This window comes from Podarcis liolepis, assembly GCF_965112155.1.
Source record: "Podarcis liolepis genome assembly, chromosome: 8".
Classification (NCBI taxonomy): domain Eukaryota; kingdom Metazoa; phylum Chordata; class Lepidosauria; order Squamata; family Lacertidae; genus Podarcis; species Podarcis liolepis.
Genome location: NC_139560.1, coordinates 49,585,338 through 49,598,511, shown reverse-complemented (window position 1 = coordinate 49,598,511; position 13,174 = coordinate 49,585,338). Strand labels below are relative to the sequence as shown.

Genomic DNA, 13,174 nt, shown 5'->3' with positions numbered 1-13,174 from the left:
GCTACTGGACAGCCTGTACCTTGAGCTGCATTTTTTATCTTCTGGTCTTTTCAGTCCTACAATTTCCTCCTTGACTTCCATCCCCGCTGCTTGCTCAAGCTCTCCAGATGCTGCAATTGGGGTTTTAGCTAGATGGTATATAAGTGGATGTGAAATTAGCACACACACACACACACATTTTTGTTTATCAACATGTTAGCCTTGAAGAACACTAGTGAACATGTTAGCCTTAGTTTGTGTTTTCTGAGCAATGTGACAGAATCAACCCATGAAATGCATTTGGCATGTTCAGGCATTCTACAAAACCATGGTCTAGCTCTGTGTTAGGGCTGGAAAAGCCTGTAGCCCTCTAGATGTTGCTGAACTATAATTCACATCAGCCCTGACCAAATTGCTGACTCAGAATGATGGAAGTTGGAATCCACATGATCTGGAGGACCACATCCTTGCTTTGTGTGAACAGGTCTAGCCTTCTCATGGGCTTGTATGCTTCTCCTCCCTTCCCTGGTCAAGTGATATTTACTTCTGCTTTTAATTAACTGCAGCTTCCTGAACTGCCCAAACCAGTTAAGCTATGGTTAACATTATGGTTTGTTTCAACAAATCAGTTGCGTAAACTATTCTTTAAGGGTGGCTTGCTGTAAAATCAACCATAATAAGTGTTAACTACAAAGTCAGACCAAGTAAAATCATGGATAAGGAAAAGTGAAAGTGAATTCATCCTGTTCGTCTTTACATTTTATCATTAAAATAAGGGATTGACTTCATGCTCACACACACCTAAACAAAATGCATCATACTTTTTCAAATTACTTTTTTAAAGAAAGAAAGCTAGTAGATAGGGCTGGGTGATATATTGATATATATGACCTCCTTTCTCTCATCTTTCTTCTACCAGCCCTTTTATCAATTCTTGATTGGATTTATTGTACCTAGATATCACAACTGCTGATGGTCTAGTACCAATGGGGTGTCTTTCAGATCTTGTTGGACCCCAGCTCTCGTCAGACCCAGTCATGGCCAACAGTCAGTGATGGGAGTTGTAGTCCAGCATTGGGAACAGGTTACCACGTTGTCTACCACTGTTCTGGTGTCTCAGGAAAGTCTCTTTGACACTGACTACTGAGATACAGCAGGCTCTGAGAGGTCTGGGTTCTTTTGTGGGAGTGGAGACCTGCTTATCATGCCCCCTGTATCATGCTCAGCAACGACAATGCTGTCCCCCGCTCAGTGGTACAAGGCTCACCATCTCACAGAAGTAGGCAAGAAACAAAAGTTGTTGCTTGCATTTATTTACCTGCTGCTATCTCACCTTGGTAGGTGCAGTGCTAAGGATTGTGCTGCAGCCAGGTAAGCAAGCGGCCTAGTTGGAGCAGAGTCTGTTGCTCATCCAAGGAACTGCTGCCTTAACGTCTCTTGTGCGTCTGTACTTCCTTTTTGTGGGTGGTGCAGCAGAAGAGACTGGGCCCAATCCCCTCAACTGTGCCACTCAAAGAAAGAGGGAGGATGTGAGTATTAGAGCTAACATAAATTCTTGTGCACTCAGTCTGGACTACCCTGCTGGGCCCAATCCTCGCTATTTTGCCTCAAAACAGGGTGAGTGAGCAGTTCAGTGGTAGCGCACATGCATTGCATGTACAGTGGTACCTCAGGTTAAGTACTTAATTCGTTCCCAAGGTCCGTTTTTAACCTGAAACTGTTCTTAACCTGAAGCACCACTTTAGCTAATGGGGCCTCCTGCTGCTGCTGTGCCGCCGGCGCACAATTTCTGTTCAAATCCTGAAGCAAAGTTCTTAACCCGGGGTACTATTTCTGGGTTAGCGGAGACTGTAACCTGAAGCATATGTAACCTAAAATACCACTGTAAAATGTTGCAGGCTCAACCCCCAGTGTCCCTGGAGTGAGTGATCAGAAGTAGATGTGGCCGCTCTTAAAACTTGCCCTGTGCTCTCTCTAAACACCCTGTTCTGTGTCCAATGAACCACAAGATGCCTGGGGTTGTTGCTGTGTTGTTGTTCACTCTTTAATGTAAAGTTTTGATGGTACTTTAACCAATAAAACACACACTTTTATAAACAAAACAGCAACTGTCACTTGCTTAACCCTTCCTGCCATACTACAACGGGGGCTATCCATCGAACAGGGTAAGCGCGGGGACTCCTGCAGTCTCCCTGAGTGCAAGCAGAAGAGGGAGATGTGGACCTAATCGCCACCCCCACAAGAGAAAGTGCAGGCAGAAACAGCCTTCACCTCTGTGCATTTGGTTGCCCTCCAGGCGGCGCAGTGGGGAAGCCTGGGCTCTCTGCGCCCAATCCACATTGCTGAACCAGCCGGGCACAAAATGAGCCGGCCGTGCCCCGCAGGAGGGGCTGACGCCTGGCCACTTGCGCACCTGCCCTCTCCAGCTGCGAGGACGGAAGCGCGGGCCAGAGGCAACGCGGCAGGGCGCCAGCTACACTCCACGAGGAGAGAAAGCGCGCGCAATTCGCAGCCTCAGCCCACTCGCGGGCTCCTGTCTCTTCGCGGAGAAATGCGCGGGCGACGACGAGGAGAGAAAACGCCCGCTCTCCTGACCGGGAGCAAGCCGCTCTCTCCGGACAACACCTGGCTCGTGATTAGTCCCGTCAGGGAATCTCCTGCGAGCCTTCTGGGCGAAGGCGGAGCTGCTGGAGAAGGCGGGCTTGCCGCCTCCTCAGCCGCCTGAAACTCCGGCCTCCCTCGCCGTCTTTTCCGCGATTGGTTCGGGGCCGCTCCATCCCGCCCCGTCTGGCCCGCTCCGCCGAGAGGGCTGGGTCACGCCAAGTTTCATTGAGGTGGAGATATGTAGGCGAAGCCCCGGGCTGTGGCGGCTGGACGGGAGCTTCGCGGCTGGGAAGACGCGCTTTTCTCGCCTGAGACCGAGCGCGCGCGCAAGGGAGAGCTGGCCGCTGGGCAGCTTCCGACGCTCCCGCGATGCCTCCTACCTAGACGCTCGGGACAGTTTGGTGGCGCCTCGCTCGGAGCGCCCGAAGTTCGGCTGGTCCCCGACGGGGCGGCTCTTGTTATGTCTGGGAATCTCGCGCGTGAACTGTGAGGGATCCGGGACAAGCGCAGCCATGCGCGACAGAGACGGCTCCGTTTGAGCTCATCTAAGGCAGCGCTCAAGGCGATAACCCCCTCCCCACCCCCACCCCCACCCCACGCCCGCCCCGATGAGGGCTGGAGCAAAATGGTTCTCAAGTGAACAAACTAAAGACTTTCCTCTGCAAGAGAAACGGTGCGCCTTGAGTTGGAAGCCTTAAGAAGCGGATCTTGCTAGCTGCGCTGCGGAGTTGTTGGGCTTTTTGTTGCTTTTCGGACGGGCTGCTCCGGAGATGTCGAAGGGCTCTTGAGAAGAAGCCTGCAGGACACGCAGAGAGAATGCTCGTTTGCTCCAGCCCCGGACAAGGGTGGACCTCAAAGATAGGAGCTGGCGCCTGGTGACATTGCAAGTGATCCTGGTCTCCTTTGTTTCGCCAAGACTCGAAGTGGTCCCATCTCCCAGCGATGGCAACAGAAGTGGTGTGTGGATTGATCTTCAGACTACTACTTCCCATCTGTCTAGTCACTGGTATGCGGAGTTTTTCTTGCTGGGACAGAGGGGGGTGATAGTGGGGTGCGGGCAATGTAAGACCGTTATTCTGGAAGTAGGTAGTCTTAAAGTCTCTTTCTTGAATGTAATACACATCTTGGATATTTTTTCTCTAAAACTGAGGCACCTTTTGTTCTACAGGGATGAATACTGTATCACTTACCCAATACATATTATTTAAGAATAGCCTTATTTTAATGCTGTACCCTTTGCCTCTTCTCTTCAAACTTTTCATTTTTACTCCACCTGATCTGAAAGAACCATTTCACCCCACGTATGTCAAATTAAATAGAAATTTACGCACTTTCAAAATTGATTTGTAGTGTAACCCTTTCCATGTCTACTCAGAAGTAAGCCCCCTTGAGTTAAGTTGGATTTACTCCCAGGTTAGTATGTAAAGAATTGTAGCATTAGTATTTAAATAGTTTGCAGGGCAGCACTGGGTTCAGCTTAATACAATCCTACACACGTCTACTCAGGAGTAAGTCCCATTCAGTATAATGGGACATTCCCAGGTGTATAAGGCTGCAGCCTAAACCTGTACAGAATTAATCTGATTTGCTGGCATACTCTCCTACAGCCTAAAGCACAGTTGCATATTAAGAAGTGAAAAAATACATTTTTGCATTTACTGGGAAGTATGCATGCACCATTGATTCCCAAAGATCATAGTTCTGTTTTAAGGCCACACCTAAAAAATGGCCTTTAATGAAAAGCATATTTTACATATGTTTGGGTTTTTCTTACCTGAAAACAAAATCTAGTTTAAAAAACAAAACAAAGAACAAGTTGGTTATGTTTCAAGCAGAGGAAAAGTTGGTTCTAGTTCCCTTGTATGACCAAGGGGAAATTATTTCTAGAGTGCCGCCAGCAATTAATATTAATCTACGTCCACCTTATTGACAAAACAGGAATCGGAATGAATAAATGTTCATCTTTTAGGTTGAAGTCTTAGCATGCTTACTGTGGAGTAAGACCCATTGTACTCAGTGAGTTGAGTTTAGGATCACTCTTCATATATTACAGGACAGATATACTGCATGCAAGAGAATGAATCAATTAACAGCTGGCAAATGAACTTTGACTAAAATCGAAATACCACCAGGATTATTGTGGCCTGTTAGTACAATGCAGAAAAAGCATTAAGAATGGTGTCCAGGATTTAAGATCACGCCGAGTCTAAATATTCAGATGGAGATTAACACATGGAGCACTGATATGTTACAGATTAAGCTTAATTTGGTAGCTCATTCTTGGTTCCTTATTTACCATTTATGGGTCAAGGCATTCATGGACTTGGTAATGCCTGTGACTTAAAGTCTGTGGGAGCACATTCCATTCACCTGGCACTCTGTAATTATAAATCCAGTTTAGATACTCCGTTCTGTTTCAAAGTATTGGTGTCTCAAACACATTGCCCACATAATTAGGTGGTGCCACTGATTTCCCTGTTGGTTGGGAAATCTGCATAGTGATGCATCTATGCTGAGTAACTTCTTCTAACTTTCTGGATAACCTCCTCTAAGAGTTGAGGAAGGGAACGTCCTTTGAGGCATGTAGAAGCTGCCTCCTCACACCCAGTCATCAGATGCTTCTTCACCTTTCTAAAAGATTTTGTTTTGACACATAGGAAGAGAGCATGAAAAATTCTGTGCCCTCACTAAATTTCACAGTAGTTCAGTGAATGGGCAAATATTCTTCAGTGGATGATAATAACACCAGCTAAATGCCGCATCTTTAATAGAAGGAAGAAACAAACATTTTATCCCTCATCCCAGTGCCCCAAAATCTTGTGGTTTCCATGAGCAGGATCACAAACTTGAGGTCAAGCTGCCTGCAAAACCGTAGCATTCCATAACCGTGTAGCTTGGTCAAGGCATGATTAGACTCATGAAAGTTTTGAGGTGGTGTTTGTTGTTGTTTTTTGCTGCTTTTAAACATTTGCTTTTGTATCTCTGTGGTGCAGAGGGGTGGGGGCCAGAGTGTATGTGCTGTGCTGATAAGCTCTCAATCCTTTCCTTTAGAAAATAGTGCTCCCAGTGTCTTCAGTACAAGTGCAGATGAATAGATACTATTAACGCAGGAATTTGGTTTTCTAGTTAAATAATCAACTGTATTCATTAACAGGCTAAAAACTACTGTGATATGCCTGCTGTTATTATCACCTGGACTCACTTGCAACTTAACACCAGTGTCCTGAACTGCCAATCGCCATCTTTTTCTTACAGATTGTGTGAATTGCCATCTGGAGAGTTTAGCATCTGAATATTGCATAGTTTAGAACCCTGTACAAGGTGATTATAATATTAAGGAGGGTGGTTCTGACTCTAGTTTGGCAGCATAGTTTCATGGCGCAGGCATGGAGAGTCATTTTATTTGAGCCAACCACTTCTCAGGAGTGACTTGGCGAAATGCACCCTTGAGGTGGAGCTCCCGCCACAAGAGCCATGTTTCCTGTGCCTGAAGTAGGAAGTACAACCTTGCCTTCCTCTGACCAGGGATTGCAAATCCTGATGATCTGGATCTCATTAAAACGCCTTCCTAATTATTTCTGTTCACTTGTGGAAACCATCCCAAATATTACAGGCTTTCAGCAGCTGAAGCAGCTGGATGAGGTTGTCAAGGCTGTTGCCCAGGTTTCAGAGCTTTTATTCTCCCCAAGTACCTTCCAAATCAAGTCTCCAGGATTCCCCATAACTCATACATAAACCTTGGAGGCTGCCCAAAGCTGCTTGCTATTAGGCTTGGACTTAATTGTAATTGTTGTTTTATTCATTTGTTATCTGGGAAATGCCATTGCCTGAAGTACTCCTGAAGAAATCATTCATCTTCAAAAGGCACTTTGTCTTGCATGTGCTTCCTTTATAGTAAAATGATTTGTAACATCTACACAGACACATTCCTCCATTTGATCCCTTTTGCCTTTTCCATTTCTGTATGAGACACACCAATTGTTTTCACGTCTGTTCTGATTTCTGAGCCAGGCAATCTCTTACATCTCAGCTCTGTCAACTCCAAAATGCATATTTCAATTTCCCCCATCTACCTTTCAGGTGTGAAATGTGAACTTTATGTAAACACACATGACCACTTTTGAAGTTAGGGTAGCTGATGTGGTTCCATAGTCTTCTGACAGTTATCTCCCAGTGAAAGAGACCACATTCACACAATGCGTTTAAAGCATTATTTCCTAGCTCTGTATTCTTTCCTAGCTCTGTTTCCTTGCAGTAGTCCATTTATCTGGACATGAGCAACAACTGCTTCCAGGTAAGTAGCTTGCCAGGTCCATCATTTGAGCTATGTTGTGATACATTTGTGCATTTTCTTGAGGACTAATTTACTTGTTTACTAATTTATCTGATCACAATAGTAGTTAACATTAACATAACCTGCCTTTGTTAGTTGCTCTGGAGGGCATAGAAGTTGGAGATGCTTATGTCTCATTGGAATGAATGCAAGAAAGCAAGTTCAGATCAGCTTCTCTAGAGATGTACAGTGGCAAAGCTGTTCTGCATAAACTGGCTCCTTGTGAGCCCGTAAATAAGTTCTCTTAAGGACCCTTCTGATCCTAATTGCCCTTTCTTTGTGTGTGTAATTCCTTTTCACGTGATATTGCACATTTGGATTTTATCCGAATGCAATGGGGATGGGCCCCATTTCTATATAGAAATTGGTAATGAGAGGCAGCTGGCTACTCTGCGGAATAATGTATGTATCCAAGAGATTTAAACTGCAATTTTTGTTTATGCAGTGGGCCTGTAAACAATTCTCAGCTTGTGAAGGCAAACTCCAAGTTGATGGCAGTCCAATGTACAACCCAGTTAAAGCCAAACTCTTTGGATTTGGCGCCAGTTTAGTCCCACTGTTATAATGGAAACTGATAGGCTTTAAGACTTGCTGTACAAGAATAAAAGCAGGGAACATGTGGCATATGATTTGGAATTGGCCTGCTAAAGTGTGCGCACTGCCTGGTCCCATGTTTTGGGTACTGCCATCCTCCCCCACCCCTAGAAAATGAAGCTTTGTTTTACCAAGAGCCTGAAAGGAAGCTGCAGGCGGCATGGACAAACATAAACATAGAGGCTGATTTATGGACAGAAGCCTCAGCTCTGGGTCCTAGATGCTTCAAGATATGCTGTGGAGCAGATCGATGATTTATTAGTTCAGTTTTTGTTAATGGTTTATTTAATTAACAGTTGCCTTATAAGGTAGCTTGTTGTTTTTTTCCTTCCGGGATAGAGGGTTTGAATTTTCTTTGGTTGTTTTAGGAGGGAGTACAGCTTAGTAAAACAGGTACTTGATTTGATGAACATTTGGTCTTTCATTAAATGTATTTAATATTAGAGTTGCTGTCAAATTTTGTGGCAGTTTTAGAGGTTCCTGCTCAGTCAAAATGCTTGAGAAATTTAGAAGCAAAAGGAGTGTTGCTGAAAAGAGAAAAAAGTATAATGGGATTACTGCACACCTGATCTTCCTATAGTGCTGAAGATAGCCCTCAGCTGAGCCACTGATTTCCAGCCTATGTGTTTTAAATGTTGTGGGTAAATGCCATTTTTGGGTGTGTCTTCCCAATGTGGACATACAGGAATGTTGGAGGTGGGAGGAGTGCATTGAGTGGGTGGTATGCACAGGTGTGCTCTCTTTCCAGTTCCTCTTTGGGGCTGGGTTGACCTGATGACATTGTCTGCACCTGCTCAAGCTGTTTTGTTGGTATCATTATCTGCCTCTCATTAGCACTGGATTGCCTCTACACATTTGGATCTCATTAATAAATTCCATATGCAGTGGTAGTTATTAAGTCATGGGAACTAAGTTTTACCTAAAGTTTGGAGGGACTATTAAAGTTTCTTTATCAGAGAAGTATCCAAGCAATTTTGAGGGAAGTAAAACAATTTGATAAGACCAGCAACACTTCTCATCATGGAGGTGAAGATTTCTTTTTAATCCTTTTTTTGTACATTCAGTTCATCCTTTTGGGAAAGTATTAATTAGTCTTCTTTCTGACATCGTAATCTTTTTGTTCTAATATGTAACCCACCTATCTGCATTCCACAGCAGTGATGTCTTGCTGTAAGAGCTGTTTCATATGATGGGTCTGAATGTGCATCTAGGACAGTCTTCCACAACCTCGGCCTTCCAGATGTTTTTGGCCTACAGCTTCCATGATCCCCAGCTAGCAGGACCAGTGGTCAGGGATGATGGGAATTGTAGTCTCAAAACATCTGGAGGGCCGAGTTTGAGGAAGCCTGATCTAGGATATTAGCTAATTTGGTTAGGTGTCATTTTCTTTGAATGTGGACTAGACAGTGAGACTGTTCATCATTGACTAGCAATTAGCATTGAATCCTACACTTAGTACAGTGGTGCCTCGCAAGACGAAAAGAATCCGTTCTGTGATTCTCTTCATCTAGCGTTTTTTTTGTCTTACGAAGCAAGCCCATTGACGGATTAGCGGATTAGCGCTATTAGCGCTTTTAGCGGCTTATCGGATCAGCTGATAAGTGGCTTAGCGGCTTAGAAAAAGGGGGGGAGGAAAACCCCCCCGCAGGAACTCGCAAGACATTTTCGTCTTGCGAAGCAAGCCCATAGGAGATTCGTTTTGAGAAGCACCTCCAAAACGGAAAACTCTTTCGTCTAGCGAGTTTTCCGTCTTGCGAGGCATTCGTCTTGCGGGGCACCACTGTATGGGATTTAAATCAGTGTTTTAATATGCTTTACTTGACTATTGACCTGTCATGTCTATTATCCAGGACAGATTAATTTGAAGCTGCCCCCAATGAGAGAACAATCTAAATTAAATTTTCTTGGTTTAATGCATATACTTCCCAAACAAGGAATGCGTACTAATTAGTTGCTATATAACAGCTAAAACTAATGGTAAACAGAACTTTTCTGCTGTTTTCACGAGGCCTTTTGTCCCCTCTGTAAAGGGCCATTCTTCAATAAGTTTCAGGGAAGGTGAAATTTCTGTGAATTTTGAGCTTGAGTTTCACTTTCCTTTAAGATGAGGTGGGCATGGCTTGGTTCTTCTTCCCGACACATCCGTTTTTTTTACACTTAAAAACCCCCATTAATATTGCTTTTGGTTGTTGCTGTCGAGACTCTCAAGTTTTCCCACCACATTTCTTTTCCCTGTTTATCCCTACAGATCTGACACAGGCAGGAAAGGGAGAGATAGCAGGGAAACTACTGTGAGACTTTCCCAAAAGTCTCACAGTCTCGGACTGGTAGCCAAGATGGCTTTTCTGAAAGTATAAAAAACTAGGGGTGGTTAGAAACCAAATCTCAGCCATCTCGAAGGTTCTGGGTAACTTACACCCTCACATCTCCAGGTTGGGCTTGGAGGGATCCCTCTGTGAAACTCTGGAAAGCTGCTGCCCGTCAGACTTGTAAAACATACCACCAAGTGAGATATTAAAAAGAGCAGGGATGACAGTCATCCCAGGTGAGCCCTGGAGCATACTATGCTTGAGGAAGCTCATTGAGCGGCTGGAGTGTGTATTCTGAAGATGGATTGCGGAGCTGTTGAATTGAGTACTGATCAGAGAGCATTTTCTCCCTGGATGTAATGGCATATGGGAATGTGGAGTGGGTTTGTGCTGTCCTTATGACCATGGAGAGGACTCAGTGACAGAACTGGGAGATCCTGCATTTAATTGAACGTGGGAACTTCCCAGGCTTTGTGAGGCAATAAAACATATTTTGTGTAATAGTTAAGAAGGCACAATGCAGAATATGTTTTGGGTGAGAGCCAAGGAATGGGAGAAGTTGTTAATTTGATCTGTGCTTTGGGAGGAAATGATGGTGGCTAATAAGGGTTGTGGGATGATCTGCAAGGGGAGGATACATGTTCTTTAAGGACCATGGGAAGGTAATTCTATATGGAGAATAGGCTGAGAAACATTAACTCAACTATCATTACGTAGGGCGAGTTATATTAGGAAGGGGGGAAATGGCAGGTGAGAGCAGAGAGAGGAAGGTTAAATGCCCCCAGATGTTCAGAGAAGTAGCTTTTTCATTAATACTCTAAACCTCACTCTTGGGCTTTTCTTCTAATAGCTATAAAAGGCATTACTGTATTTTGTTCCAAGCCATTTTTAAGAGGAAATAGACATGAAACTCATTTGCTATTTAAAAATGTTTACCTAGCTGAACTCCCCTTTTGATAAGAGGTTGAAGGCGTGCATTATTCTTAATATCATTATTATGATTATTTATTTACCACCCTTCACCCTAAGGTCCCAGGACAGGTGATAACAATTAAAACACAACATTGCCACATTATTGACAAAATATAAACTCCAGAATGTGAGATAGCAAGTCCGAACTAGAAGTAGGTTTTGTGTTTTAGATGTCCGTAATAGTATAAATGCCATTGAAATGAGATGAAGCTATTTGTTCTCATTTGTGTTCATGGAAATGAAGCTCTGGTCACTACCTGAGTTTTCCTGCTCTGTTTACCTGCCCATTCTCTTGAATTTGAATAACCATTCCAAATACTGTAGTGAAGCAGGAAATCTGTTTTCAGACTTATTAGAAGAGATTACTGTATGTATCATTTCTTCGATGGATAGATAACTGATTGGGCAAATAATGCTGCATCTGTTGGAGTGACTTCAAAGCTTATTGCTCACACTTGTGTATTATTAATTTAGTGAAAATATTTAATTGCCACAATTATTAGAGTGGTCATGAAGGAAAGAAGGTGGCCACTTAAATTCTAAGCTCTTCTCCAACACCCAGAAAAACAGCTTGGAGCAAAAGCCCTAAATGTCTAAATAAACAACCCCAAAACCTTGAAGAAAGGAGACGGGAACACAAAAGGATTCAGAAAAGTTGGAAATAAAAGACTTCACTCAGTTCTTCCTGCCTGGTAATAGAAGGCTCACTTCAACATGGACACTAATGCAGGCCACAGCCTAGATGGCACTGCTCTCAAAAAAGGTCCTTTCTTGTTGGAGAAAGAAAATGAGATAAGAAAATAAGAAAATAATTTGTATCACAAAAATCCATAAAGGAGCTTGGTAAAAAAACACCTTGGAAATAACTAATGCTTCCAATGAAACATGAGGCTTGACTCTTTAACATAAACAACTACAGCAACAAAAGAAGTATGCCATATCTATGACAAAAAGAGCAAAAATTACAAAAAGAAAATTTAGATATACACAACAAGTTTGAAAATGCAGAAAATCAAAATAGAAGAAATAATTTACGTTTTCTTTTCTTTTCTTTTTTTTTGGAGGGAGTGGAATAGAATGTTCCTGTGCAATTTATTGCCTCATGGCTTAAATCACTGCTTCCAGACCTGATAATCTCTGCTGATGATTTTGAATGGGCATACAGAGTACTTGGACCCAAACTGAGGCAGGGATGTTTTCCCCTCAGCCCCAGTAATATAGTTGTCTGCTTTGCCCATTGGGGGAAGGAGGAAATGTGGAACAAACTGAGGAACCTAATATCCATAACATATAAAAACAGCCCTGTTATGGTGATCTGGGTTTTGAAACAACCCCCCCCCCACACCCAATCTATGTGCTTGTACAATTAAACTGCAAGTAGCAGTAATTAAATATTGCTGGGGCTTCCCCTTCTATCTTATCTTCATGAGAGGATTAATACAGCTCATAGCAACAAATGACACGAGAAGACTTGGTCTATTTATTTGTATCATTTATTATTCCTCTGATCTTTGATTATAAAAAAGTTGTTTTTAAAAAGATTGTCATAATCTTTAGAAGACTCATGTTCCATTGAAGCATAGGAGCCAGCTCCTAGGGCCAAGGGGGCTTTGCCCTCCCCAATAAAATATTTGAGGGGGCTGGTACCCCCAAAGTTGATGAGCATTGCCATTCAAATGGTGTTTATGTGTGCAGAATCATGTGATCAATTAGGTGGGGTGGGGCTTATATGGGCTCCCCCAATATTTTATTCAAGTTGGCACCCCTGCATTGAAGCAGCAATAATGTTACCAATTTTTAACTGAAGTGGCTTTCATTTGTACACCTGAGTGCAGATGTTTGGTGTCATATATCAATAATTTGCATGTGTGAAACCAGCCTCATAGATCAGTCATCAGTTGCTGTCTCTTACCATACTGTCCAATTACCTAACAATGGCAAGCAAATTGGTAGGTGATAAAGCTATTGTGTTTGTATTCAGGCTTAATGCCAGAAATGCTATCATGTTAAGTGGAAGCAATCTCTCCACATGTTTTGGTTAAAACTAAATGAGCAGAGATGCAGTCGGACAATTGATACTTCTGTTGCTGCTTTTTCTTCTGCTTTTCTTTTGCTTGGTATAAATGAGTGGAAAACCTGATGATTAGTTAAGTAGCCAGCTTCTATGGAAAAGTGAAAGGTAGGTATGGTAGAATTTAAAACTACCATGTGCCATTTCTTGTACCCATTTGATTTACTTTTATTTATTTATTATATGTTTATACCGACCTTTATCCATAGATCTTGGTGGTTCACAACATAAAATACATGATAAAAACATGAACAAAAAACACAAACCTCCCTCCCCCCCCTTCCACAAACACATTTTAAAAAGGGTATTGGA

General features: G+C 43.1%; 1 protein-coding gene across 6 annotated transcripts in view; it reads left to right on the top strand.

Annotated features, from left to right (window-relative positions):
• The first annotated feature begins 2,402 nt into the window (after window positions 1–2,402).
• PIEZO2 (piezo type mechanosensitive ion channel component 2) overlaps window positions 2,403–13,174 on the top strand; it is a 199,457-nt gene continuing 188,685 nt past the window's right edge. For all 6 annotated transcript variants that reach the window (XM_083518446.1, XM_083518445.1, XM_083518443.1 and 3 more), the window contains exon 1: window positions 2,403–3,589. In XM_083518446.1, the coding sequence (XP_083374572.1) occupies window positions 3,526–3,589 (64 nt within the window). In that variant the 5' untranslated portion in view covers window positions 2,403–3,525. The remainder of the gene's footprint in view (window positions 3,590–13,174) is intronic.